Raw genomic sequence first — 24110 nt, 5'->3', positions numbered from 1 at the left:
ATTCACAGGCTTCTATAATTGCTTTCGCATGTAATTCCCTACAATGGAAAGCTTTGCTTCCCAACCTTTTGGGCTCACAACCCCTTCAGTATAAATACATGTTCCCATCTCAGACTATTATTTTAACCCGTTTGTGTTAGTCCCAAAGAGGTGAAACTCATAAAGTAAACATTCCCCATGATTTAGTTAACCAGCGACGTGCTAACGTGGCTATCGGTGTTTACCTGAGGGGAACCCACCGGACGGGAGCTTGGGTGTTGGTTGGGACGCTGTTGTCAGTTATATTTGGCTTTTTATGCTTTATGAAAACGAGGCGTTGTGATCCAGAGGCAGAAGGGAGGGTTTGAGACCTCATGTGTTGGTTGCTACTCTGGGTTTGACTTGGTTGGACTGTAGTTCACGGAACGGTATCCTCACGCTGTTTCTTTGCCAATGTAATGAATAATGCATCATCATTTATTTGTTGTATTTTGTGAGAAACTAACAATCCCCCGCTGATCTTCCTCGCTCGGCTCAGCTCTGATCGCCTGTCTGTTTAACAGCGATGCCACCTCGTCCTCTAGGACTCCTCTAGGATCGCCCCCTGGCTACTGAAACTAACGCACCGTTGACTCTGGGTGCTTTCATAGCGAATTGTAGTCTGTACGCCTGATAAATAGTGAATGGAACCTATGGACAGCGTGGGTTCTCTCCGGGCTCTCCGGCTTCCTCCCACAGTCCAAAGACATGCTGCAGGTTAATTGATCTCTAAATTGCCCATAGGTGTGAATGTGAGAGTGAATGGTTGTATGTCCCTACATGTGCCCTCGATGGACTGGCGGCCTGTCCAGGGTGTCCCCTGCCTTCGCCCTATGTCAGCTGGGATAGGCTCCAGCGCCCCCGCGACCCTAATGAGGATAAGCGGTATTGAAAATGGATGGATGGATGGATGGAACCTATGGATGCACTGCGCATGCGCGCCACTGGTCTGCCCAGGCAGTGAGTGGGCTGAACACAACATTCGATGACGTCACCTCCCTTACCTGGAGGGAGCGTGAGCTCCCCCTGCGGGGAATATGGGGCCATGACATGGTTCTGTTTTTGTTTAGTTTTTTTTTGGGGGGGGGGGGGGGGGGGGGGGGGGAAAATAAACTCAAAGGAAGAGACTCTTTTTCTCCGCTGACGAGCAGGAGATGATCATGGACGTATATGAGGAATTCCAGACCATAATCATGGCAAAGTCTAATCAATTCATTCACTTCACTCAGTCTGAACTGCATTCAAATCTTAAATTCAAATGACGTGTGAAAGGCAGCTAATTGTACTTGAATTTATTTCACGTCTGTTCAAGGTGGGTTATATTTTTGGAGCCAAATCTGAATCTGCAACTTAACCACCAGTAACATTTCTGTCAGCTACATTTAGTATTACAATGTTTTCCTGTCAAGTAGAAGTACACAATAGGAAGTATACAGTTGAGTTACATATTTGTGGTGGACATGCCAGGTATAACAGAAAGCATAATATTGCTCTTCAGTCTTTCGTTGTCTTCCACTTTCGTTGATCATAAAAAATTAACACTAAACCAAAACCTGAAGTGTAAATATTTATTTCAGGAAGTGAAAAAGAAACAGAGCACTGTGTCCAGCCTAGTGTATACGATGGTTACAAGCATGCCAGGCAGTTCCACACTTGTATCTCGAAGTATCTACAGACCTGTCAAAGTAGTAGTGTCACAGCATAGAGTTATTAACTCCATCACTGGCATCTTTAAATGATGCCATTTCCAATTTATCTACATAGAGAAGCCAGAGGCCACAGGACATTTCCAACAAGATAGAAAAGTGTACAGCAGTGCAAACAAACAGAGTTTCCCAAAACAGTTAACATAGATGGGGGGCTTGAGCCAATAACGATATGGCAGGGACAACCTTTTAGCTCTGGTGTCACGCAGAATACTTCAGCCATGAAGAAAACAAATGAGTCAGTCACACAATCTAAATGTTGACAGGCCTGAGCTGACAAACCCTCCTATGCATGATTAATTACGCAACTCTTTCACAATTGATGTTAAAATGAGAAAGGAGCCAACTCCAGAAGCAAGCTCGTCGCGTGCATCCATTTCCATTTAGACAGAAAAGCAGACATGCATTCACTGAACCTCTTGAAAACCAGACCATGAAACCATCGCCACATGAATCTAACCAACCTCTCCTGTGTAAAATGTCCCCGAAAGAAAACTTTATATTATTCTCGTCCGAATCAATGAGTGCTGCAAGGGGCTGCTTGGAAAACAGAAGCTAAAGCGGTTGGACCACAGTCACGTGATGATGCCCAAAAATAATGACTTAAAAAGAAAGAAAGCAAATAAAAAGCATACATTCAAACAACCACCGGCCTTAGTGCTGGAAGTGATTTACAGTACTCAAGAAAAATACACAAATAAATAGTTATATTTTAGCTACAGCTCTTGAAATTGTGTTGCGGCTGCATATTGCATGACTACTTTGTATAATTAAAGAATTTTGAAGTAAAAGTGACGTTGCATCCGTTGCATTACTAGCTCGATGCATTCCAGAGTCTTCGAAAACCGATACAAGGGAGGAAGATGCCCCACTCGCTGCTGAGGAGAAAGATTATAGGACCAGACAACAAGACTTTACAACACTATAATACATACACTTCAGTATGCCGGGACAACCATATTTTTTTTTATACAGACAACTATTCAACAGTTTTAAGTAAAAATGTTTAAAATACAGTTTTAATACTGACTTAAGAAAAATACTGCTGTCATCCAGTCTAATGTAGCTTACCTCTTTCTTCACTACTAAAGAAATAAGTGCCAAAAAAGTGAAAACATTTGTATTTTCCTTTAAGTTGCAACTAGGATTTCTTCTTTTAAAAAGAGAAGCAGATGGCTGTATTGGGTGGGAGAAAAAAAAAAAAAGAAAAGAGAAAAAAAAAGAAGATTGAAAGCGACAGCCACTTAGTGGCAGCTTTCCCCACCAGAAGATACGACAGGCTGCAGGATCTGCAACCATCGGCTTCCTCCTCCGTCCTCACAAAGCTTTCCTGCAACCCAGAGGTGGAGCAAAAAGATAGTCCTGTTGTAGAGGACGAGGAGGGCCGACAGAAGGCCGAGTGAGTCCTCCGCTACGAGGAAACAGTCACCGGATTGAGAGACCCATTCCGGCTGTAGAACTTCGAAAAGGCCTCTTCAAGAACGGATGCAAGTCGTGGTTGATCGCCCTGAAATGTAGAGACAGTGAGGTTAAACATATCTGAGAGGTTGTGGTCACCTTACTACTCTTTGAGTGTTCAGGTCAGCAGGGTGGTGATGATGGTGAAGATGATGAAGAACTCCACTTACCTCACTGATGAATCCCAGCTGAACAAGCTCCACAGACAGCTCCTGCACATTCTCATCTGAACAAAAATAGAAGTCAATCAGAATATTACATGTCATGCTCACTTCAGCATCATCGCTCAAATGTTGTCAAATAAAGGCTGGTGATCATAACAGAGTGAGAGTATGTGGGAAGAGAAAGTAAACAAATGTGTGCACACAGCAAAGATACTCACTTGGTAACAAATCACAGCTTAAGTGCCTGTTCAATTTATCCTCAAGTTTCAACAACAAGGTCAGCTGTAAGGAGAATATAATTAATTAATTTCTAAAGGAATTAATAAAACTGAAATCACTTTCATATATAAAATATAGTTATTAAAAGTAGAAACAGTTCATCACTCTTCAGACAGGCATAATTGAAGCTTACATGATGCTTGCTTCCCTCATCAACGGGCTCAATATTGCACTGCATCTGAAGGACCTGTGAAAGAATATATGTAGTATGCTTAATATCTATGAAACTCTGACGTGCAGAATATGAACAGAAACTGATGAAACTGAACACACAAATTAAGAACTAAATGCAAAATCCCCCAAACCCAACTGATTAAATAATTTAACAACAAAAAAAGAACATTGTTCTTTTGGTCAACTCATTATCCTGCACACAATGCACACCTTTACCGTTATCACACCAGAACAGAATCTTTTAGTATGATTCAAGTAAAGAAATAATTCTTAAAACGTTGGCAGAAAACCCACTTTTTATCAAATTAACCATAGATATATCAAAAATAATAATCAACCAAGTATTTAATTATCAAAATAGTCGATATTTGCAACCCTACCAAACTGTTTTTGTACTTCATTCGTTAATATAATTTGACAGAAGTCATATTTCTGTGGGCATGTCAGTTCTTACCTTCCTGGTCTCAAGTTCTGCGGGTTCAGGGGTCGGGCTTTTCACGGAGGGGGGCACTATGGGCGATTTCACCGCCTCCTGCTGAGGTTGCTGTGGACTCGGTACACCAAACGCAGTTAGAGGATAGATCCCATTCCTATTGCGTCAACGGAAAGGAAATGCATACGGTCAAGATGAATGCAAGAGATTTGATGATGTGCAGTCCATGAAGGTTTTGCTGACCATACATGTATATTTATGAAATTCATATGATGCCCCACTTCACGCTTTGCATTCATTCAACTGCAATAATACAATAACAATGTTGGCCTCAATCTGTTGTTTCAGTCGAGGGTGAGCAACTCTCATTTCACATAATCTTACTTGTAGATCGAGGCATCTAAGCCAAAATCTTACCTGACATCTTCCAGGAACTTGTCCAGCTCAAGTGCAGGAAACTGCGAGAGCCTGAAGCAGAAGAATAAACATTACTTGTGCTGAATATCCAACCAAACAGGACTTAAGTGCGAGTAAATCTTCATTCAATTAAAAAGAAAAAAGCAGAGCTGGGCAACATTTTCATTTCTCTCAACTGGAACAGGTCAGTTCAGGTGTTGCATCATATAATTGTAACACAAACTTTATGACCAGAAAAGAACAATATTTAATCTAGATCACAATAATATAACCACAAATAGACACAAATGAAATACTTAGATTTGTAATATAAATATTCTATTTGTTTAAGCCTGATGATGTGTAGAAAACCAAAAGGAACACTTCAATCCCCAGGTTTTTCATCCAATTATCTCTAGAAGTGTTAGTCAGCATTATGGGGTTTTACTCCGACTTACTTCATCTGAACTCCATCCTTAACCTCAACGATCACCAAGGTAGGGTCCATGTTCTTTGTCATCTCTTCTAAAGCATTTTCTGGAATCATATCTACAGGCAAACAGAGAAGACGGTAATCAGATACGAGCATTATGGTTATTATTCCATTTCTAGGATGCCCTGTGACCTCGTCCCTTCACGCAGGGAGAGTGCGTGCACAGCGGGTATTAAGTCTATAGCCCTGGGAAGAAGCGGGGTCTACGTCTACTATGTCTACAGTCTAGGTAATTAATGGAAAACACTATTCAACTTTTTATTTTACTCCGGATGTAAGAGACAGATTTTGTTTTCACTAGACCTAAAAGCTCTGCTTCTCCATCGCCAATAGCCTTCAGTGTTGTCCTTTGCTCTTCTTTCAATGAAAACATACTCTCCAATTCCGACATGACTGATGCTACTGCAGCATCTATGCTAACCTCTTCAGGAGCCACCAATGTTGCTTAGAATGAACAGTTGCCTCTCTGTGACGTCTCTCACACACCTAAACCACACACACGAAGCTGCCAGTGGCTCTTCAAATAAATTAAAGACTATTTAAATTATAAAAACAAACCCATCCCTAGTTTAAAATAACTTTGGGGTGGTTGAAATTATTTATAAAAAGTCTGAGAATTTAAGCAATACGAATAAAAAAATGTTGTATGCGTGTGTACTTTCACTCACGTTGGTGGCTGACGATGCAGTGTGCAGCCAGCAGCTTGAGTAAGGGCACCTCAAACAAGGCCTGGTGAAACAACAGCTCCTTAGCTGTGGGTCGTTTACTGGGGTCTACCTCCAGACACTTCTGGATAAATTCCTGCAAAAGCATGGGGTAAAAAAAATAAAAAAATACTTAAGGTTATGTATTTCTCTTCCAAACAGCCATACAGACTTCAAATGCTTGCTTCTCCCTCACTCACTCACCCTTTGCAATGGGTCCTCTAGGGACTGAATGGCACTGTTTATGGCTTCTTGGGACACATAAGACGAATCTCCATTGCTCTGGATTTCCAACACAGCCATCTGAAGAAGTGATCGGACAAAGTAGGGTGTTTATTGGAAGTGATTCATATCCACACTTTTGTGAACAATGTATTGATACAAACGCCATCAGCACAATACCAATCAAGCACAGTTCCCATGAACAAAAGAATGAGTGATTATGTTGTCACTAACGGCTCAGAGCCCAACAAGGTAACCTCTCACCTCTAAGGCGCACATTCCAAAGGAATAGATATCCACAGCTGTGGTAACATTGGCAACAGCTGAAAGCAGAAATAAGATGATCAATATCCAGAAACTCTGCTGCACATCGCAATGACAAATTACAGGATATTGTTTTTAAGATGATGTGAGTGAGTGAGGGAGGGAGACACAACCCTTCATGACCAAATAACAAGATCTTACCTCCATATTCGGGAGCAAAGAAGTGAAGACTCTTTTGCTCTTCCCGGCAGGTTTTCACATGGTTATTGATGGTGTCTGGAGCAACTGAAATAGAGTGGCAAAGCCTTAATAATAACTAGTAACGGCAACTGGATTATGGAAAACAAAAAGTTGGCAAAAGAGAGACATAACACTGGCTGCACACTGTCCTGATCTGATCTTGTGATAACTCTCTTGCTTTAAACGACGTCTACCTGAGCCAATCTTGATGAGGCCGTTGTGCTGGATAAAGATGGTGTCACAGGTTAAGTTGCCATGAATGATGGGAGGTTGACATGAGTGCAGGTAGCTGGAGACAAGAGAACGAGGGTAAAGTCAATAAAACATTTTGCAAACGTTTGCATTTAGGGAATTCTAAAATGTAGAAATCACGTTCAAGACAAATCTTCTTATCAAATTGAATGGACCTATGCAACGTGGCAGATTACCAACAATTACATTTAAACATTATAATATCTGGAATGAATTGTGCCAAAGCCATATACGACAATTTATTCTTTAAAACAAAGTAGCTCACAGAAAGTTATGTGTTCTTACCTGAGAGCAGAGAGTATTTGTGTGCACCAGCGCTTCCAGGCCTGTCAGAAAATAAGGTTAAAGAAAATAAAAAAGTAAATACAAAAACTAAATTCTTAAAAAAAAAAAAAAAAACTTGGCAGCCTATTTCAAAGTAACTTCATTTAAAAATCTGTTGATGAGTTACAGCAAAGCTTTCACACCTTTTCATTCATGGTCTTGTGGTTTTTCTTCGTCTTTTTCAAAAACTGTTTGAGACTTCCTGAGGACATGTACTCTGTGATGAATATGACCTGCAGACAAAATAAATGCAAACAGATCAACATAAAAGCCATTACACTAAACACTTTTTATATGATTTGATAAAACAGCTTTTAATGATATCCCACCCTCGCTCTGTTCTCCTTGACATCGGCCCAGTACTTGTGAAACTTCACAATGTTCAAGTGCTCCAGCTGGATCAGATTGTCAAAAACAGCTTTGACTTTTTCCTGCAGAAAAAGACCCAGACAAGATTAAACTCACATGTAAATGCATACATAATGTCAATAATTGAACAGTAGCATATACCTGAATGTCTATCTTTCATCCATGTTGTCAAATTTATATTGGATGTACAGTGTTATTGCAATAAAGTTTTCGGTTAAGTAGGCTCATTTTGTTTAAACAACATATTTAATATTAATGTCCTGGGCTTCTATTGGCCAGCAGGTCAGACAGTGCCTTGTAAGTGCAAGGTCAAATGCAAAATTTCACAGCTGTAAATGAGTGTCTATAAATAGCAGCTCTGGGTCTTGTTCTTTACTCCATACGCCTTCTAGTTTGTAACTCAATATATTTTAAAAGCTCCATTTAACTGAGAACACTATTTTCTTTCAGTCATGTGTATATTCATCTGAAACACTGCCTGTTGCAAATATTTTGTGCTAACAATAATTATTATTATTATTAGTATAATAATGTACACTTTGGGGAAATTCTTCTCTGAATTTAACCCATCCTTAGTTATTAAGGAACAGTGAAGCACCCGGGGAGCGACTGGGGGTCCAGTGTTTTGCTCAAGGACACTTCGACATGCAGCTATGAGGAGAGCGGGGATCGAATCGGGTACCTTGTGGTTGCGCGACGACCACTCTCCCAATGAGCTACAGCCGACCACAAACAAGCCTTGCTCAAGGGCACCCAGTAGCCATCTAACAGAGAAATACTCTCTCTTGATTTCAATTGAAAAGAAAGCAACAAAATGGATCTGATACCATGTATTCACTGAAGATTAGAATGGAAAAAAACTTAAAATACCAAAAGGTTTATGAAAACTGGAGCCTTAAATCAAACCTTTTCTGGTCTGCTTTCTCCTTCAAATTTCTAAAACTTGCTTCTGCAACTACTCTGGTACAGTGTGTAGTTTGCTACGGGGTTGCCAGCAATACATCTGACCACTAAAAGGGGGAAATTAAAACCAGTAGGCTTCTACATTGTTATTCACCGTAAAGAATGCTACCAAACACAAAAAACCACAATCCTTAAAACATCACTGCAGTAATCATTATGATACACGTATCATTCATACTTTAGTGCACATAACTAAATACATCAACTTAGCATTGTACCTACCTCCTGTAGTTTGAAATTCTTCCTTTCAGAGAACATGACCTCGTTCCAGACCACCTCAACTCCTTCCTCAGTGTCCATGGCCAAGTAAGCATTATCGATCCCAGGGACGTTGCGCTGATTCACCTTCAGAAAGAAAACAAAATAATGTATCAGGCTTTTATACATACGTGGAGGTAAACTTGACCCCTCTGGAGACATATCCTCTACCTCTTCTCTGCGTTTCTGCCAGCGTCCACATGGGCTTTCCTCCAAAATCTCTGACTCATCCTCACTCTCCTCTTCCTCATCCTCCGTGGCAGCAGTAGCTGCAGGTTGGGTCACCATCGACACAGGGGGAGACACCGATGACACAGCTTGACCCGTGGGTGCAGCAGCAATGGACTCTGCCTTCACTTCCTGGGCAGTCTCTGAGGCCTGCTTGTTTTCTCCCTCAGACATCTTCTTGGTTCTCAGGCCCAACAGCCGGCTGCGAGACACACAAGAGATGCCAAAACACGCCAAAACACAATATCAGCGTCATAGTTCATATCACCGACTGCTGAGGGGGAAAAGACATTTTAAAACTAGCTTGACAGCGATGGTGTGAACTTGGGGGAGCAGCTGGCTAACACAGTTACTTTGTAAAAGTTAAAGTTAGCTTCGTTGGCTCTCTACAGGAAAGAAGACCACAACAACCCGCACCACACATGCCAGTAGAAGTAGCACATACGTTTCAGAGACGGGAGGTGTGACGATGCCAGCTCCAGTTTAGCAGAAGACCAGTCCTAGCTTCGTGTTTTGTTAGCTTTGTGAGCTAAAAACCATCCGCTTCTTCAGCGGAGTCGCAGCCAGCGTCGCGCTAGCTCCTTAGATAAGATGCGTTACAACTCAACTGAGCACGTGACACCGTACACAGACGTCGCTTTCTTCACGTTAACGGTACAAGTGTCGCTCACGGTTTGTTTTGGGCAGCCAGCTAGCCAGCTAGCCGGCTAACAGTTTTCGCAGCCTTCCGCTGCTTCTCAAGACTCCGGCGAGTGGAGACAATTAGCAACCGCTAACGTGAGAGTAACGTCAAACTACACGATATCACAGCAGCGCCGGTCCTAGACGCGTTCTCCGAATAACGACGGCATCGTAGTTCACTGATGCTCGACAGCAGAAACAAAAGAGAGGGTAAAGGTGGCATTAACTTTATATCCTCGAACCACAGCAGCTGGGTGACTTAGAGGCTAGCTTGACATTTAGCCAAATATGATGGCGACAACTGCTCAGAGTGTGGTTGCCAGATACAGTTTGCCCCATCCCCCTTTGTACTGCAACCGGGATATAACAACGGTGGTTGTTCGGCATTATGAACATCTTTTTATTGTATTAATATAGTATCTATCTAACTTCAGGCTTTATGAACATAGTCAGTATTTTCACCAAAAATAGATACCATAAGAGAGTTATGATATTTAATATTTAAGGCCTTGGACCTACAGGGGTCCCAGGTTCCCTGTGTGTTGTTTCTAACTTGCATCATTATATATTTCTTAGGACATTTGCAAGTACAACAAGATATACTGTATTTTTATTTAATTTTGTGGCCATGTCTTGAGAGGAACATGAGTGTACAAATCTTTTTATAATTTACTATTTCCAAGGTCAAAAATGATCATTCCTCTTAACTTAATCATTGTGTTTTGAATTGTGTAACCGGTGACAGGGTACTTGTAGGATGCAGTGGGCAATAGGGGCACAAGAGCACTATTGCCCGGGCCCTCAAACATGGTCTTGATTGCACAATTGAAATATCCCTGGTAGTCAAGTCCAACATGTTCGATAGAGACTAAGCTTACAACTCGTACTTTTTATTTAAGAAGTCATACATTTGACTTATTGTCTCTTTATGTTTGATCTACTGTGAGCATTACCTGGTAACACAAAAACGGCACACATTTTGCGTTCAACAGCCCCCCCCCCTCCTCCTATTTGATATGGGCCTAGATTGACAGAGAATCTGACCAACTGAATACTGATTTATGACGAAGGTTTAGTGAGCCACAACAGACCATTGAAGGAATTAAGTGGCCGGGCAATTGTTTTACCGCTAGGTGTCAATATAGCTGCTATTATAGACGTTAAACAGAGGTCTGGAGTAACTGTAATTCAGTTAATCACATGGTACTTTTGTTATGCAATATAATAAGATAAACTAAGCTGATAGTAAATATCAGATGTGTTGCTAATTGTAAGCACTAATTAAAGGTGTTATTCCCTATTAGTACAGGACTTCACATCCAGTAATTATCAGTACAGTCCCCTCTCAGTTTACTGTGACCTTAAAATGTTGAGTAAGGGTCCAACCCTTTCTCAGGATCATGGTCTGTCTTTGAGGAGCACCCTCCCCTCCTCTCCTTTGAAGAGGCCTATATTTAGGTGCACCCACTCAGCGGCAGGGACACAACAGTGACTGTGAGAGAGGATTTTGACTGGTGAGCGGGGACAGGATTTCAAGCAAATAAAGGAACTAAAAGTGAATCAGTATCAGGGAGGAATCAGGAAGCGTCTTTGGCCATTTTGCAAGCCCATGCTGTTTTGCAAATAAGGAGCATCTTTTTTTTTGCAACCCGTAAACTGACTTTGAAATAGAAACAACAAAGGGTGAGGCATTCACTGATAGGATGGGGGACAAGAAACGTAAAGTGCCTATTGTTGAAGATACAAAGGTGAGAGTACTTTATGAAACTGAAGCATCATTCGAGCCCGATGACAAAGCTGATTACCCTTCTGCTGGTACTAACTCCATCTACTCAGCCATTCTCAGCAGAAACGAGGCTGTCAAGGATGCCACGCGTCTCAAGACTTTTTTGGAACTGCGAGACAAATACGCGAAGAAGAAGGTGGTGTTTGAAGACCCCCTGTTCCCTGCAAATGACTCATCGCTCTTCTACAGCCACAAACCTTCCATGAAGTTCGAGTGGAAACGTCCCTCGGTAAGTTCCAGCCTTCAGTCATCATCATATCCTTCAAGTCAAGTTACTCTAAATGCAAATGGGACTCTAACGTGTTCAGATGAACCCCTCTTTCTAAAATCCTTGCGTAGCTCATCACTTCCTCACAACATATGGCTGGGGTGTCAAGTGGCTGCCTGCTGCTTATGCATAGCTCTGGTTTATCACTTTCTCCAATCACAGACAGCTGAATCTCTCCCTCTGTCAATGCTGGGAAACATAGTGGCTTCAGAATTATATATTTATACACACCTGCAAGTCTTCCAACTCTGTGCCTTTGACACCTAATGGTCCTGATTAAGCTTGATATCTAGTCCTATTAGAGTTACTTTTACACGTGAACTCTGACTCACAGTACATACCGACAGATCTAAACACTTACTTAAAGGCAGACATGATGATAGAAACCTTTATCTAAGACCGAACACGTAACTAGAAAAACTATCATATGAAATACTCTGTAAATCTAAAGTCCTGCAAGTGCAGACGAGTTATCACCTAAATGTACATATTCCTAAGTATTAAAAGAAAGAGTTATTTCTAAATGACCCCTTTCAGCATGTTCTATTATTATTATTATTATTATTATTATATAATATTATGATTTGTATTTTTTAGCATTGCTGAAACTACTTTTTTAGTTAAGTTGGAGGTTTAACCATACTTTATACACTCTCTAGTTAAAAATCTGTAACAGTGCAAAGTATTTATACTTGGTAAGTAACAAAATCCAGTGTAACATGAATCTGCAGCTTGATTGCTACCTGAAGAGTAATGATGAATGTTGCTTTTGCCATTTAGCTGTAATTAGTGACACATGAATATCACCCAGGGGGTCAGCAGTGGAGCCCGCTCTAAATTCGGAACATGAGGCTGCACTTTTAAACCTAGTTATGGTAAATGATGTGATGAGGGGAACATATTAATTGCTGTGAATCCCCTGAATTAAAACATCTTATCTTTATACAATCCTCTTTTATAACCTCTGTGTATATTAGTGTTTTGTTTTATCCTTAGAGGCTCTTTAGAGGCCTAAAGAAGTGTAAGTATGAAAAGTATTGCAGAAATATGTTTTCTTTTTGTTTTCATTTTATCATCAAATTGGAAACCTCACCAAAGTCAACTTTAGAGAAGAATAAACCATAAAATTCCTTTAACAAGAGTCTGAATATATTATTTAGATGGATTATGAATTGGTAATTCCCCACAAAGACACAGTCAATTACTGCCATGACAGAGACACATAGTTATAAGCTCAGGGCCTCTCTACATACAGCACAGCATTATCACTTGTTCAGAGCACTAAAGGTCGTGACCTGTGGACCTCCACCAGCTGCTACTTCATAGTTATGTAGCCGGGGAAATTTCTACAACTCGCCTTCAGTTTCAAAGTTAAATCCTCATATTGTCAATCATGTCAGGCGTAGATTTCTAAATACAGATTTTTAATTGTTGTGGAGTTGAAATGTTTACCAATACCAAAATGTATAATTTATAATACTTTGCTTTAAAAGAATATAAATTAGTTGTTTCCCTTAAAAAGAATGTAACAAGAGCATCTAAAGATCTCATATTAGATAAAAGCACAAGACCTTTGGCTCAAAAAAATCAAGAAACTATCTAAATTTATACCTAAAATTGGCTACATTTGTTTTCAAATCGAGTCCTCAATTTGTTCGAGAAATAAGTAAACAAGAGGATTACTCTGACCCGACATTCAAGCCATAGTTGACAGTCGATATTGAAAAGTATTGAGGTTTGATACCTTGTAGAGGTATAATTAATGCGTTTTATAGTCATGCTTATTTCCTTGTCTTTTGACTATAGACACTAAAGAGTACATGTTATCTAAAGTGGACTTCCAACTGAACATGTTTATTTTCTTATTATTGAGATTAGATCAATACATTTAAAATGTTAGGCTTTTAAAGCGTCATTGCATCATTTCATCTTACATGGTATTTCATAATAAGAAAAACTCTGGCATTGATATTTCGCAACACGCTCAGAAATCTTTTTTTTTCCTATGACAGGAAATTTGTGAAAACCCCCAGTTCATCATAGACGGAGCCAGCAGGACAGACATCTGTCAAGGAGAATTGGGTAACATTCAAACCGTCTCTGCTTTCAAACAAGTGGTTCAAAAGCACCAACGTACTCCTTACAGCCTGGAACTCACTGACAGAACGATTTGAGCTGATTTGGTCTTTTCTTCTCTGCTTTCACTGATTCTCCAGGCCTCTCGATATCAACACATAGAACATACATTTCCTTGCTAAAGCATGCATGTTCTTAATACTTAAAAAAGAGCATTGCATAGTGTAGAAAGAAGCTGCTTTTGGTGCTGGTTGGATATTCAACAAATGGTACCTTCTGTGCAAGCAGAAACAGTCCTGTTCATAAAATAAAATGCCATCAAATGAAAAGCACAACCAAGAGGACTGAGAAACTAGAGCCAGGAATACACCTGACCGCTGAAATGAGAATCGGACATATTTTAGCCACCAACTCATGTTGACAACTGACACCTGCATGGTGTCAGTTGTCTTTAGCCTGGCCGCTGCTTTATGAAGGGGAATGTTTGGATCAAGTGTTTTCATAGCGCATGAATCTGCTGTTGACAGGTGACTGCTGGCTGCTCGCTGCCATTGCCTGTTTAACAGTGAACGAGAAGCTGCTGTACAGAGTGATTCCCCCGGACCAGAGCTTCACCGACAACTACGCCGGCATCTTCCACTTCCAGGTTTTTACGTGGATGACTGGCACATTGTGCAAGAAGCTTGACCTTTGATAATGACAATGATAATGACAATTACCAAATTCCATTGAGAAAACAATACAGTTGAGTATACTTTAAATTAAAAAAGCACAATGTTAAATTCATATTTTAACATGTAAAATAAGATACTTTGATGCAACTTCATCATATTTTAAATGCAGTTTTTTTTACTACATTTTGTATGTGAAAAGTATGGAAATCACATGTGTCTATATATGAAATGGCGTTCCACATTTGAAAAAAAAACATGTTAAGCTTTTTGGGGGGGGTGGGGGCGGGTATTTATTGGTTTTAGGTAAGGAATGAGAAATTGTAGTACAGGAGATAAAGATATAGACGTAGTTTGACTCACCAGATGTAGTGGGAGTATAAACCGGCCATTGGCCCCCCATTCATCCCGCTGATTTAGAAAGAAAGACCAACAAGCCAGAGCCTTTTTTCCTTTAGAAACAATGTCCCATAGTTTACCACCACTTAGTTTAGTGCATATCATGGTCCCAATTGTTAACAAACAATTAAAGGGGTCCTTAACATTCAAGAAATAGCTTGATATTTTGAGAAATACTTGTATTCGTTAGATGACGGATTAAACACGTGATACATATTGTATGAATTGGTTTTACTTTTGCCTTTTCTTTCTCTCAACACTGACTTCCTGTTTAAATCTGCTCCGTCTTCTTCCACTCAGTTCTGGCGTTACGGCGAATGGATCGATGTGGTCGTGGACGACCGCATCCCCACCTGCAACAACCATCTAGTGTTCACCAAATCTTTCAGAAAGAACGAGTTCTGGAGCGCTCTTTTGGAAAAAGCGTATGCCAAGTGAGTGCAGTCTCTAAACGTCCACTGCAGATTGGAGCTCACCACATTGTCACCTCCATGATGTTGATTCACTCAGATTTCATGTCCATCCACTGAAACAAGTTTGTCATTTAGTCTTCAGTTCTTTTGTTCTTGCTGAAAAGGTTAAAGCCTGGGGACATGACGCACATCAGGTGTTTTAAATGCAGATTTTTTTTTTTTTTATACATTGAGAAATAGAAAATGACTTCGCTGGCATCGAGGTGATTTAAAACATCTGTCAAACAAGACATCTCACATCGCTGGTATACAATTTATTCACCTTATTTCAAGTAAAACACATTTTTAAGATCCAATTTTTAGCTAAATGTCTTATCGAGGTGTTTATTTCTTGCAGTGTAGCAACACAAATTGGCACACCACTCCTCTGCCCTCATGTTTTAAAATTGGCTGCGGACACGGTGAAACATCCAAACCATGGAGAGAACAGAGTTGTCAGCACATTGACCAGAAGCATTGACCTCTCTCTTAGGTTGCACGGGTCCTTATGAGGCCCTTAAAGGGGGGCAACACTTTGGAAGCCATGGAGGATTTCACAGGAGGAGTTACTGAGTTCTTTGAGTTGTCAGAGTCGCTCAAAGAGCTCTTCAGCATCATGAGGAAGGCACTGGAGAGAGGCTCGCTGATGGGCTGCTCCATCGATGTGAGTCGTGATGAAAGCTGTGAAAGGAAGTGCAGAACTAAAAACATTAGCGACACAACGCGAGAAAACATTAGAAGAGACATGCAGCAACACAACTGAATGATAAACAGCAGATACATTTCTTTTCCTCGGGCATATCAGCTTGTTTCAACAACCTTGTCTCAATATGAGAAGCTGGATTGAAGTGTAAAGTTTACTGTTAAACCAAGTATCTTTTAATTGATTGGAGGAAAACTAGATTTTAACCATAAAATACTGAATAAATGACTGAATAAAAACAATGTTTTAGCAACATGTATTGCCTTAAAGTTCAGTCCGTGTTATTTACTGACTTGTGTTGTATCTGTCAGATTTCTTCAGCCACTGAACTGGAGACTCGGACTGATCAGGGGCTGGTCAGGGGTCATGCCTACTCCATCATAGGCCTGGCGGAGGTGCAGTAAAATGTCCACTTACTATGAATCAAGACTTGTATTCTTTGTAAGAGAAGACCGGCTGAAGTGATGCTGACAGGTCGGTTGTTGTTTCTAGTGTGACGAGGTTGCGAAGGACACCAGAATCCGACTGATTCGATTGCGCAACCCCTGGGGTTGGGTTCTGTGGAAGGGACCATGGAGTGCAAAGTAACTTTCATTTAACCTTTTATATTATTATAAAATGTATAATATTACAACAATAATGGCTGATTCTTTCTTCATGCTGTGTATTAATATTATTTTGTCTTTCTAAAGCTCAGAGGAATGGTCGACCATTTCCACAGCAGACAAGAACAACTTAAAAAAACAGACTGTAGAGGCGAGTGAGTTCTGGTGAGTGAAACATTGGGGCATAATCTTTGATTTTGGCTTCTTCTAAAAATAAATATAGATTTTATACTTTCAGCAGATTTGCAGCTGCTTTTGCTTAAAATGCAGTAATCCATTCTGATGGTGTACTTTATAGTACACTGGCACAACATTGTCGTGCTTAAAAAGAGGTGATTTGTTATAATACTCATTTAGCGATGATCGCCAAGCAAAAGGAAAAACTACTACATAACTGTACATATGTGGAAATAGATGAATATATTCATTTAGCTCAATTCACAGCTGAGCCCAAGTGCATCTGAGGCCGACACAAAACAACTCACTCTCAGCCGCTTTACATTTCTTGCTCAGTGAAGCCTGAAAAACTGCAAGGTCATCCCCATTTTTCACCAAATATAACTGCTCAGTACTTCTTCTTTCATGTTCCCCTTCAGGATGTCTTTTGATGATTTCAAGAGGAACTTCACCAAGCTGGAGCTGTGTAACTTGACCCCTGACACCCTGCAGGGGGATGAAAGGCACAGCTGGACCGTGTCAGTCAATGAGGGTCGGTGGGTGAGAGGCAGCTCTGCTGGCGGCTGCAGGAACTCCCCACGTAGGCCTGGACTTTTTTAAACATCTTCTTAGCGGACTGACGTTGATCGAATGCTTGGCGTGCCTTCGTGGTCCAGATTTACTTTTTGTATTTCACAGAAACATTCTGGACGAACCCTCAGTATCGGCTGCAACTGTTCGAGGAGGATGACGACCCAGAGGACGGGCAGGCGGCCTGTACGGTTGTCGTGGCTCTGATGCAGAAAGGCCGACGGATGCAGCGGCATCAAGGGGCGAAGTTCCTCACCATCGGATTTTCAATCTATGAGGTATTGATCACATGAACCCTAAATCATAAACTGGATAAGCTGATGTTCATTTAAGTTAAACCTATTCTTTGTGTCTGCAGGTGCCGAAGGAGGTATGCCCATGTTGGAGAAGGACGTTGGTTTAATGGAGTCAGCGTTTTCACAGTATTGACCTGTATCTCCAGATAGTTGTGTTTGTGTGTGTTTTATTTAGCAGTACGTGTGGTAGTAGTGGAAGTAATAGTTCAGGCTGTTGTGAAACATCTATGTGCACCTTACAACACAAGTACTTTGTGTGCAAAGTACAGGATTATTTACATTGTTGAATAATCTGTCAGTTATTTTTGGATTATTCAACGAATTGTTTAGTGAACAAAATGACAGAAAATACAAAAAAATGCAATTCACAATTTCCCAGAGCCCAATCCAACTGCTCGTTTCAGCCCACCAACAGTGGAACATAAAAAGTCCATTTCCACGGATACACATCTTCACATTCGCGCAAATATTTTGGGAACTTTTTTTGCATTATAAATTGCTCACTGTTTTTTAAGCTCACTATTAAAGTGCCTTATAGTTTCAGATGTCTGATTGACATAGGGGGAAATGGGCGGGGTGCACTCACTTTCTGACTTCACTGCACTCCTCAATGTTCAAATGTGGTATCTAAACAGATTACAAAAACAAGAAATAAATGTTAATAAGTGAACTTTAGAGATGCTAGTTGACATGTTGTTATAATTGGACAGAGCCAAGCAAGCGGTTCCCCTCTTTTTTTCCAGTCTTTATGCTTAACAAAGCATCCAGGTGCAGTCAGTATCTTCATATCTACCGTACAGACATGAGAGTGGTCTTCTCAATCTTCTTGTGTGCGTCTTGGCAAGAGAGTGCCAATTTTCTTAGCTCCTTCCTTTCTGACCATATGATTTTAACCGTCCGTAGATGTGTGGACAGAATCAACACCTGCAGAAGGACTTCTTCTTGTACACAGCCTCCAAAGCTAAATGCAAGACCTACATTAACCTGCGGGAAGTGACAGAGCGTATGCATCTGCCTCCAGGAGAGTATGTCATAATCCCCACGACCTTTGAACCCCATCAAGACGGAGAGTTCATTCTGAGGGTGTTCTCTGAGAAGAAGAGCACGTCAGAGTAAGGATCACTGACGGTTGTGCGTAGTTTATGTTATTTTGAGGGATTGTTAACAGCAACATTGCAATTCTAATGTGTCTGTTTCTCCTCACAGGGAAGCGGAGGACACCATCGGGTCTGACAAAACGCAGGTTTGCAACGAAAACAGTGGGATGGAAACATATTTTGATAATTCTGACTGATATTTCATTGTGAAAAGACTAAAACAGAGAAGTTGGTTCATCTGTAATGTCCAGTTTATTTTTGACATGGTTTTCAATGACTTTCGGTGGCCAATTGATGGTGGAATTGTTCACTCTCTCCTCATATTAGTATATCTTTAAAAAGGTTCAACTATGGGGGTGTAATACTCTTATTATTTATGGAGCACAGATAGCTGAACGTGTCTGTGAAAATGGATTTTTCTTTGAGGCCATGATAGTGTTTTTATCGTAGCCATAACACTCCTCTGGAAGTAGATATCACTGTAACTCAAACCTAAATGAGACATATTACTAAAACAAAGTATTCTTGGCATTAAGCTTCCCACTTCCTCTCAAAGAGGCTGAAATATATGAACAACGCCAAAACACTGCAGCGCAAAGACAAACTGCAACACACGTTCACACTGCAATATCAGTTTGAATTTCAGAATGTGTAAACCCCAATCGTGTCACATCCATATTTCATCGACATTCTTCTCTTTGTCCCAATTCATACTGTACTCATTGTTTTTCCAACAAGAGTAACTTTCAGACTTGAAAAGTGTTTTCCTCCTTTTCATCTCATTTCATCCGTCTGTCCCTCCTCGTCTTATTGGCTATCAGCAAGACGAGAAAAAGAAAGAGAAGGTAATGCACGTGTGTAGCAATAGCCTTGAACTCTGCTCTCCCCACTGCTACTCTCTATTACATGTCAGCTGTTATCAATGTGGGTCGTTATAGTTTGTGTCATCATTACGTAGATTATAACTGGTACAATAACTATAAATTAACTCTCTTTTCTGTTTGTCTTTTATAACACATCCCCCCTCTGACTAACCACCGCCGTTACCCACATGCCAGCCGATTGTATTTGTGTCAGACAGAGCACGAGCCAACAAAGAAATTGAGCACGATGGCATTCAGGGGGAAAAGAAGAAGAAGCCAAAGGTAATTTCCTTGTTGTGGGAGCCAAAGCCTCGACACTGCGGCCGTGCAGCAAATAGCTCACAGTGACCTGTCGTGACTTCTGGACACTGACGGCTGTGCAATGCCATCTCGGTCCGGTCAAATAACATCGCTGAGAATAAAACAATTGCATTTGAGGCCAACTGATCCCAAGTGGCTCAACTGCACCTGTTTTCCTGTAAGGCCTCAGTGTACACAGGCTTAGTTGTTTGTGTCATTCTCTAATGAGCGACTCTCATCTGGTACTATGAGCAAATGCATCAATCCCTAAGCGTTGTGTTATTTATACTGCAGTGCAATTGAACCAAGCCGCGGAGACTCAACAGCCCACCTTAGAAAAAGTTAATTTACCAACTTTTACCAACCTGTTTCCTGTGATTAAAAACAACAAAATGAATGTTGATGCTTCAACATGTTAGCAATTGAGTTTGTTACATAACATTAAGCTAAATGTAATCAAAATTGAGAAAAAACTAGCCACGCTTAGGCTTATCCTTGTCCATACCGATGGTCCAAACGCACGATGATACTCCTAAAAGACTTCAGTTTTTACAACTTATAAAGCCGTGTTTTTTTATTTTTGGTACCAATAACTCCTTTTATAATTTACTTCTCTCTTTCGCGTCTCTCAGCGAAAACTACTCCAACCAGAGGAGGAGACTGAAGAGGAAAAACAATTCAGAGCCATTTACCAACAGATTGCTGGTGAGGTGAGTAACTAGAATGAGGACGATGATACAGGACAGGTGGGACGTCGGAGTTTCATCAGCCCATGCAATGAATTGTTCCTCCCTCCATCAGGACATGCAAATCTGTGCCAACGAACTTAAGATGGTCATGAGGAACGTACTCGCCAAACGTGAGTACTCCGGAAGGGTTAAGATCATTATTAGTTGGCGTCTTGTGATTAATCACATCGAGTTGTCCTTTTCTCCAGATAATGAAATAAAGACTGAGGGTTTCAGCCTCGAGACATGTCGCAGTATGATCGCACTGATGGATGTATCCTTTCAGTTGGCTGAACTATAAGAGTGTATATGGAGACGACAACAGAGGAGCCTCGTGTTGCCTTGGCCTGGCATCAGCAGGTGGTTTGGTTTGAATCCCTCTAGAGGCAATGAAATGGCCAGTACTGTCCATCCCCAGTTGCTCAGTAGAGCTGCCCAGTGCTAGAACAGGCACACAAAATGGGTCAGTATTTTAATGACTGTACAACAATGGTGCATTAAGGTAAGGCTTATGAATGCATATATTAAATTGTAAATTTAGTCAAATATACTCTCAACTCAACTTTATCTAAATAGCAAGTTTCTTACAATCATGGAGCCCACGCTGCTACTCGGAGATATACACATATACTTAATATATGTGTTGCTTTTTCCATAAGTGACCCTCTCTCAGACTGATGGGACGGGAAAGCTAAACCTGCAGGAGTTCAAACACCTGTGGAAAAAGATCAAGGAGTGGCAGGTAGGACGGTCGTCACAACCCTCGAGCTTCTGCTCCCGTTCAACAAACATCTGACTGTCCGTCTCCTCGTGTGTTTCCAGATGATCTTCAAACGATACGATAAAGACAAATCCGGCTCCATCAGTAGTTTTGAGATGAGGAACGCTGTTAATGATGCAGGTGGGCAGCAGGAAATAAATGCCTTTAAGAAACACCCACTCACAGGATGTTTCTCAGTGCATACTGTATGTTTACAGTTTTGGTTTCAAGGATTTTCCAGAGCTGATTATTTAAAACTTACTTTATTTTGAATAGATTACGGTTATTGTAATACAACCGTATACGGGTTAAATTCCCTGTTTTGTTCACAGCTTTGTTCTAACTTTTGTCAGAAATAACAGTCCATACGTTTCAGCTTCTTGTTAGAATCCTGTAACGTGATGAAAATTGGTCTTCTCCACATGAAGGGTTTCACCTCAACAAACAGCTGTATGACATCATCGCCATGCGCTACGCAGACGAAACACCTCAACATCGACTTTGACAGTTACATCTGCTGTTTTGTGAGACTGGAGGGCATGTTCAGTAAGTACACACCCCAGCTGAGCTTTATGGATTTACCTCATCACTTCACCTATTAATCACAGAATCCCTGCTTATGCAAATACAGAATATGTTTTTGCACTTTTTCTGAATCTTTGCGGGTTCAAACTTAACTTGTAGGACTCACTGATCCAGCAGTTCAAGATTTATGAAGAGATGGATGAAGACTGATTTGTTTTGTCTGTTGCAGGAGCTTTTAATGCTTTGACAAAGATGGAGATGGAATAATAAAGCTAAATGTCCTGGAGGTAAACCCATTTGATATTCAGGATATTCTGTACAGTTTGCTATTTATACGTTTCATATTTCCTTTGTGTTAAGACTATAAAGACATGCTTGTGATGAAGGGCATCAAAGTTTATTCCTGCCATTTTAGGAGTATGGAAGTAGTAGTTTGATTAAGCACTTTAAGGTGGTCAACTTACTAAGTTTATAACTATATCACACAGTCTTCAAACTTGCTACGAGTCTGAGGAACCAAAAAAGACCAGTTGCCTCTCAGGAAATATCATACAATATATTTTAATGTCCTTTTTTGCATTTTGCATTGAGGTACCGCTATGTTGGATTGCATTATACTGACAGGTGTTCCTAATACGTTGTCCACTTAATCTTCCTATATACAAGACATCAGGAAGGGGGGGGGGGGGGGGGGGGGGGGGGGAGTCACAATATAGTGCCGTCCAATACAATGCCACAAACTCTAGCCTCAGGAGTGACCATGTATTACATTACTAAGTGTTGTGTAGTTTTCACTAACCAAACCCTTTATGCTCATATGCTTCTTTGTCCCTCTCTAGTGGCTTCAGCTGACGATGTATTCTTAAGTCACCGCATTGACCACATCTGACAGTTGGAGCTTCACATTCATGACTCAACTCTCCTCGACAGCCTCGTTATGTATTTTTGCACAGATTTTTTAGATTACATCAAAATCAGGGGTTTGATAATTTAAGTTATGTAAATTAACTTTGTCTCAACAATCAAACTGTTATGATTTAGACTTAATTTAAGCTTTTTCTTTTTTTTTAAAAAGGTAAACTTTGGCGCCTTTTATGGCGTTTTACATGTAAACTGTAACATGAGGCAGCGTACAACCGTGTGGCTGTAATTCTGTTTTTTCTTTACACAATTGAACTTGCAACGGTTCTGTTTTTAGCAGCGCCTCGAGCATACAAGGCCTGATGCTGCCAACCACGAGGCAGAGAATAGGAATCCAAGCAGAAATAGCCTGTAGTTCTACTTGAATCCGCCTACGTCCAATGACAGTGCTGCATGCAGGAACTTTCCCAGTGAATACAGAATGCACTGAGGGATTTACTGCTTTAATTGACTACATTTACCATCAACATTGATGTCCACATAAAAGGTGGTGATTTCTCCCTTTAAGTGTCACTATTGAGCGGATTTCCTGAAACGTGATCAGTTCTCTGTAGAGCTGATGAGTGACAGCCGGATTATCATGTTATCAGTGTTTGGCATGAGGCAGCGATGGGTGGTGAAGCAAGAAGGCGATTGACCTTCGTTTCTTCAGTTCCTTATTTGTGAAGAATATGATGCAAAGCTAGAAGTATAAGTGTTAAGAAATGTTTGAATATGAGAACTGAGTGAATAAGCATTTTGTTTGACAAATCATTAGCGAAAGCTGAATGTACTGTGTGTTTTAGAATATAGCAGAGATGAATCCAGTACATCATATTTGTATTGCTTTACACACAGTAGGTATTAAACACAAATCAAATACACACTGTACACTATAACATACACACATGTTTCTCCTACTACACTTTTCAAAGTAGAGTTTTGAAGGTGATATGGGAACAAGTGAGAATAACTCTCGGAAATGTAAGTTGTAATTTAGTGGATGGGATATAAATGTAAAGATGTTAAACATATTTTCTAGTCAAACCTCTCAGTCAACACAAGGAATGAATTAGAAAGTGTTCAAGTGTGAAAGATGGTAATAAAGATACATTGTCTTAACACTGATATTGGGGAAAAACACAACTTATCTGATAAAAGAAAAAACAAATCTTAAAAGTAGGCAGGTACAGATGCACTTTATCCATAAAGCATCCGTTGCTAAATATATAGCCAATGGATTTTAATCACTGGCGTTACTTCCCAAACTGCACAGCAAGTAACACCTGTTTTGTTTCCACATTCGTG

At 40.5% G+C, this 24110-nt stretch overlaps 2 protein-coding genes across 3 annotated transcripts; one reads left to right on the top strand and one right to left on the bottom strand.

Moving 5' to 3' along the window:
* Nucleotides 1-1572: 1572 nt before the first annotated feature.
* Nucleotides 1573-11773, bottom strand: nrbp1 (nuclear receptor binding protein 1). Of its 2 annotated transcripts, none has more exons than XM_034527042.1 (18): nucleotides 11610-11773; nucleotides 8889-9147; nucleotides 8682-8804; nucleotides 7457-7558; nucleotides 7271-7360; nucleotides 7089-7129; nucleotides 6746-6840; nucleotides 6513-6596; nucleotides 6312-6370; nucleotides 6030-6128; nucleotides 5790-5922; nucleotides 5087-5177; nucleotides 4650-4700; nucleotides 4254-4389; nucleotides 3759-3812; nucleotides 3565-3628; nucleotides 3353-3408; nucleotides 1573-3231 (listed from the first exon to the last, which is right to left on the bottom strand). In XM_034527042.1, the coding sequence occupies exons 2-18, from the start codon at nucleotides 9117-9119 to the stop codon at nucleotides 3136-3138; spliced, it is 1605 nt and encodes a 534-aa protein (XP_034382933.1). In that variant the 5' UTR covers nucleotides 9120-9147; nucleotides 11610-11773; the 3' UTR covers nucleotides 1573-3135. The 2 variants fall into 2 exon arrangements, with proteins under 2 accessions (XP_034382933.1, XP_034382932.1); XM_034527041.1 differs by lacking the exon at nucleotides 11610-11773 and adding an exon at nucleotides 9391-9951.
* On the top strand, nucleotides 9902-23930 carry capn3b (calpain 3b). The gene is given in 25 exon segments (XM_034527045.1): nucleotides 9902-11641; nucleotides 13693-13762; nucleotides 14284-14402; nucleotides 15127-15260; nucleotides 15772-15784; nucleotides 15787-15942; nucleotides 16293-16376; nucleotides 16474-16565; nucleotides 16674-16751; nucleotides 17183-17343; nucleotides 17442-17611; nucleotides 17692-17703; nucleotides 18533-18741; nucleotides 18836-18872; nucleotides 19548-19571; nucleotides 19785-19871; nucleotides 20522-20599; nucleotides 20691-20748; nucleotides 20827-20891; nucleotides 21291-21359; nucleotides 21440-21518; nucleotides 21806-21861; nucleotides 21863-21927; nucleotides 22135-22189; nucleotides 22742-23930. Coding segments are annotated over 25 exon segments (2310 nt in total). The 5' UTR covers nucleotides 9902-11329; the 3' UTR covers nucleotides 22769-23930.
* The last annotated feature ends 180 nt before the right edge of the window (nucleotides 23931-24110 follow it).

The sequence above is a fragment of the Cyclopterus lumpus genome, chromosome 24 (assembly GCF_009769545.1).
Source record: "Cyclopterus lumpus isolate fCycLum1 chromosome 24, fCycLum1.pri, whole genome shotgun sequence".
Lineage (NCBI taxonomy): Eukaryota > Metazoa > Chordata > Actinopteri > Perciformes > Cyclopteridae > Cyclopterus > Cyclopterus lumpus.
Note: the sequence above shows the minus strand (reverse complement) of the source record. Positions and strands in the feature narration are given on the sequence as shown.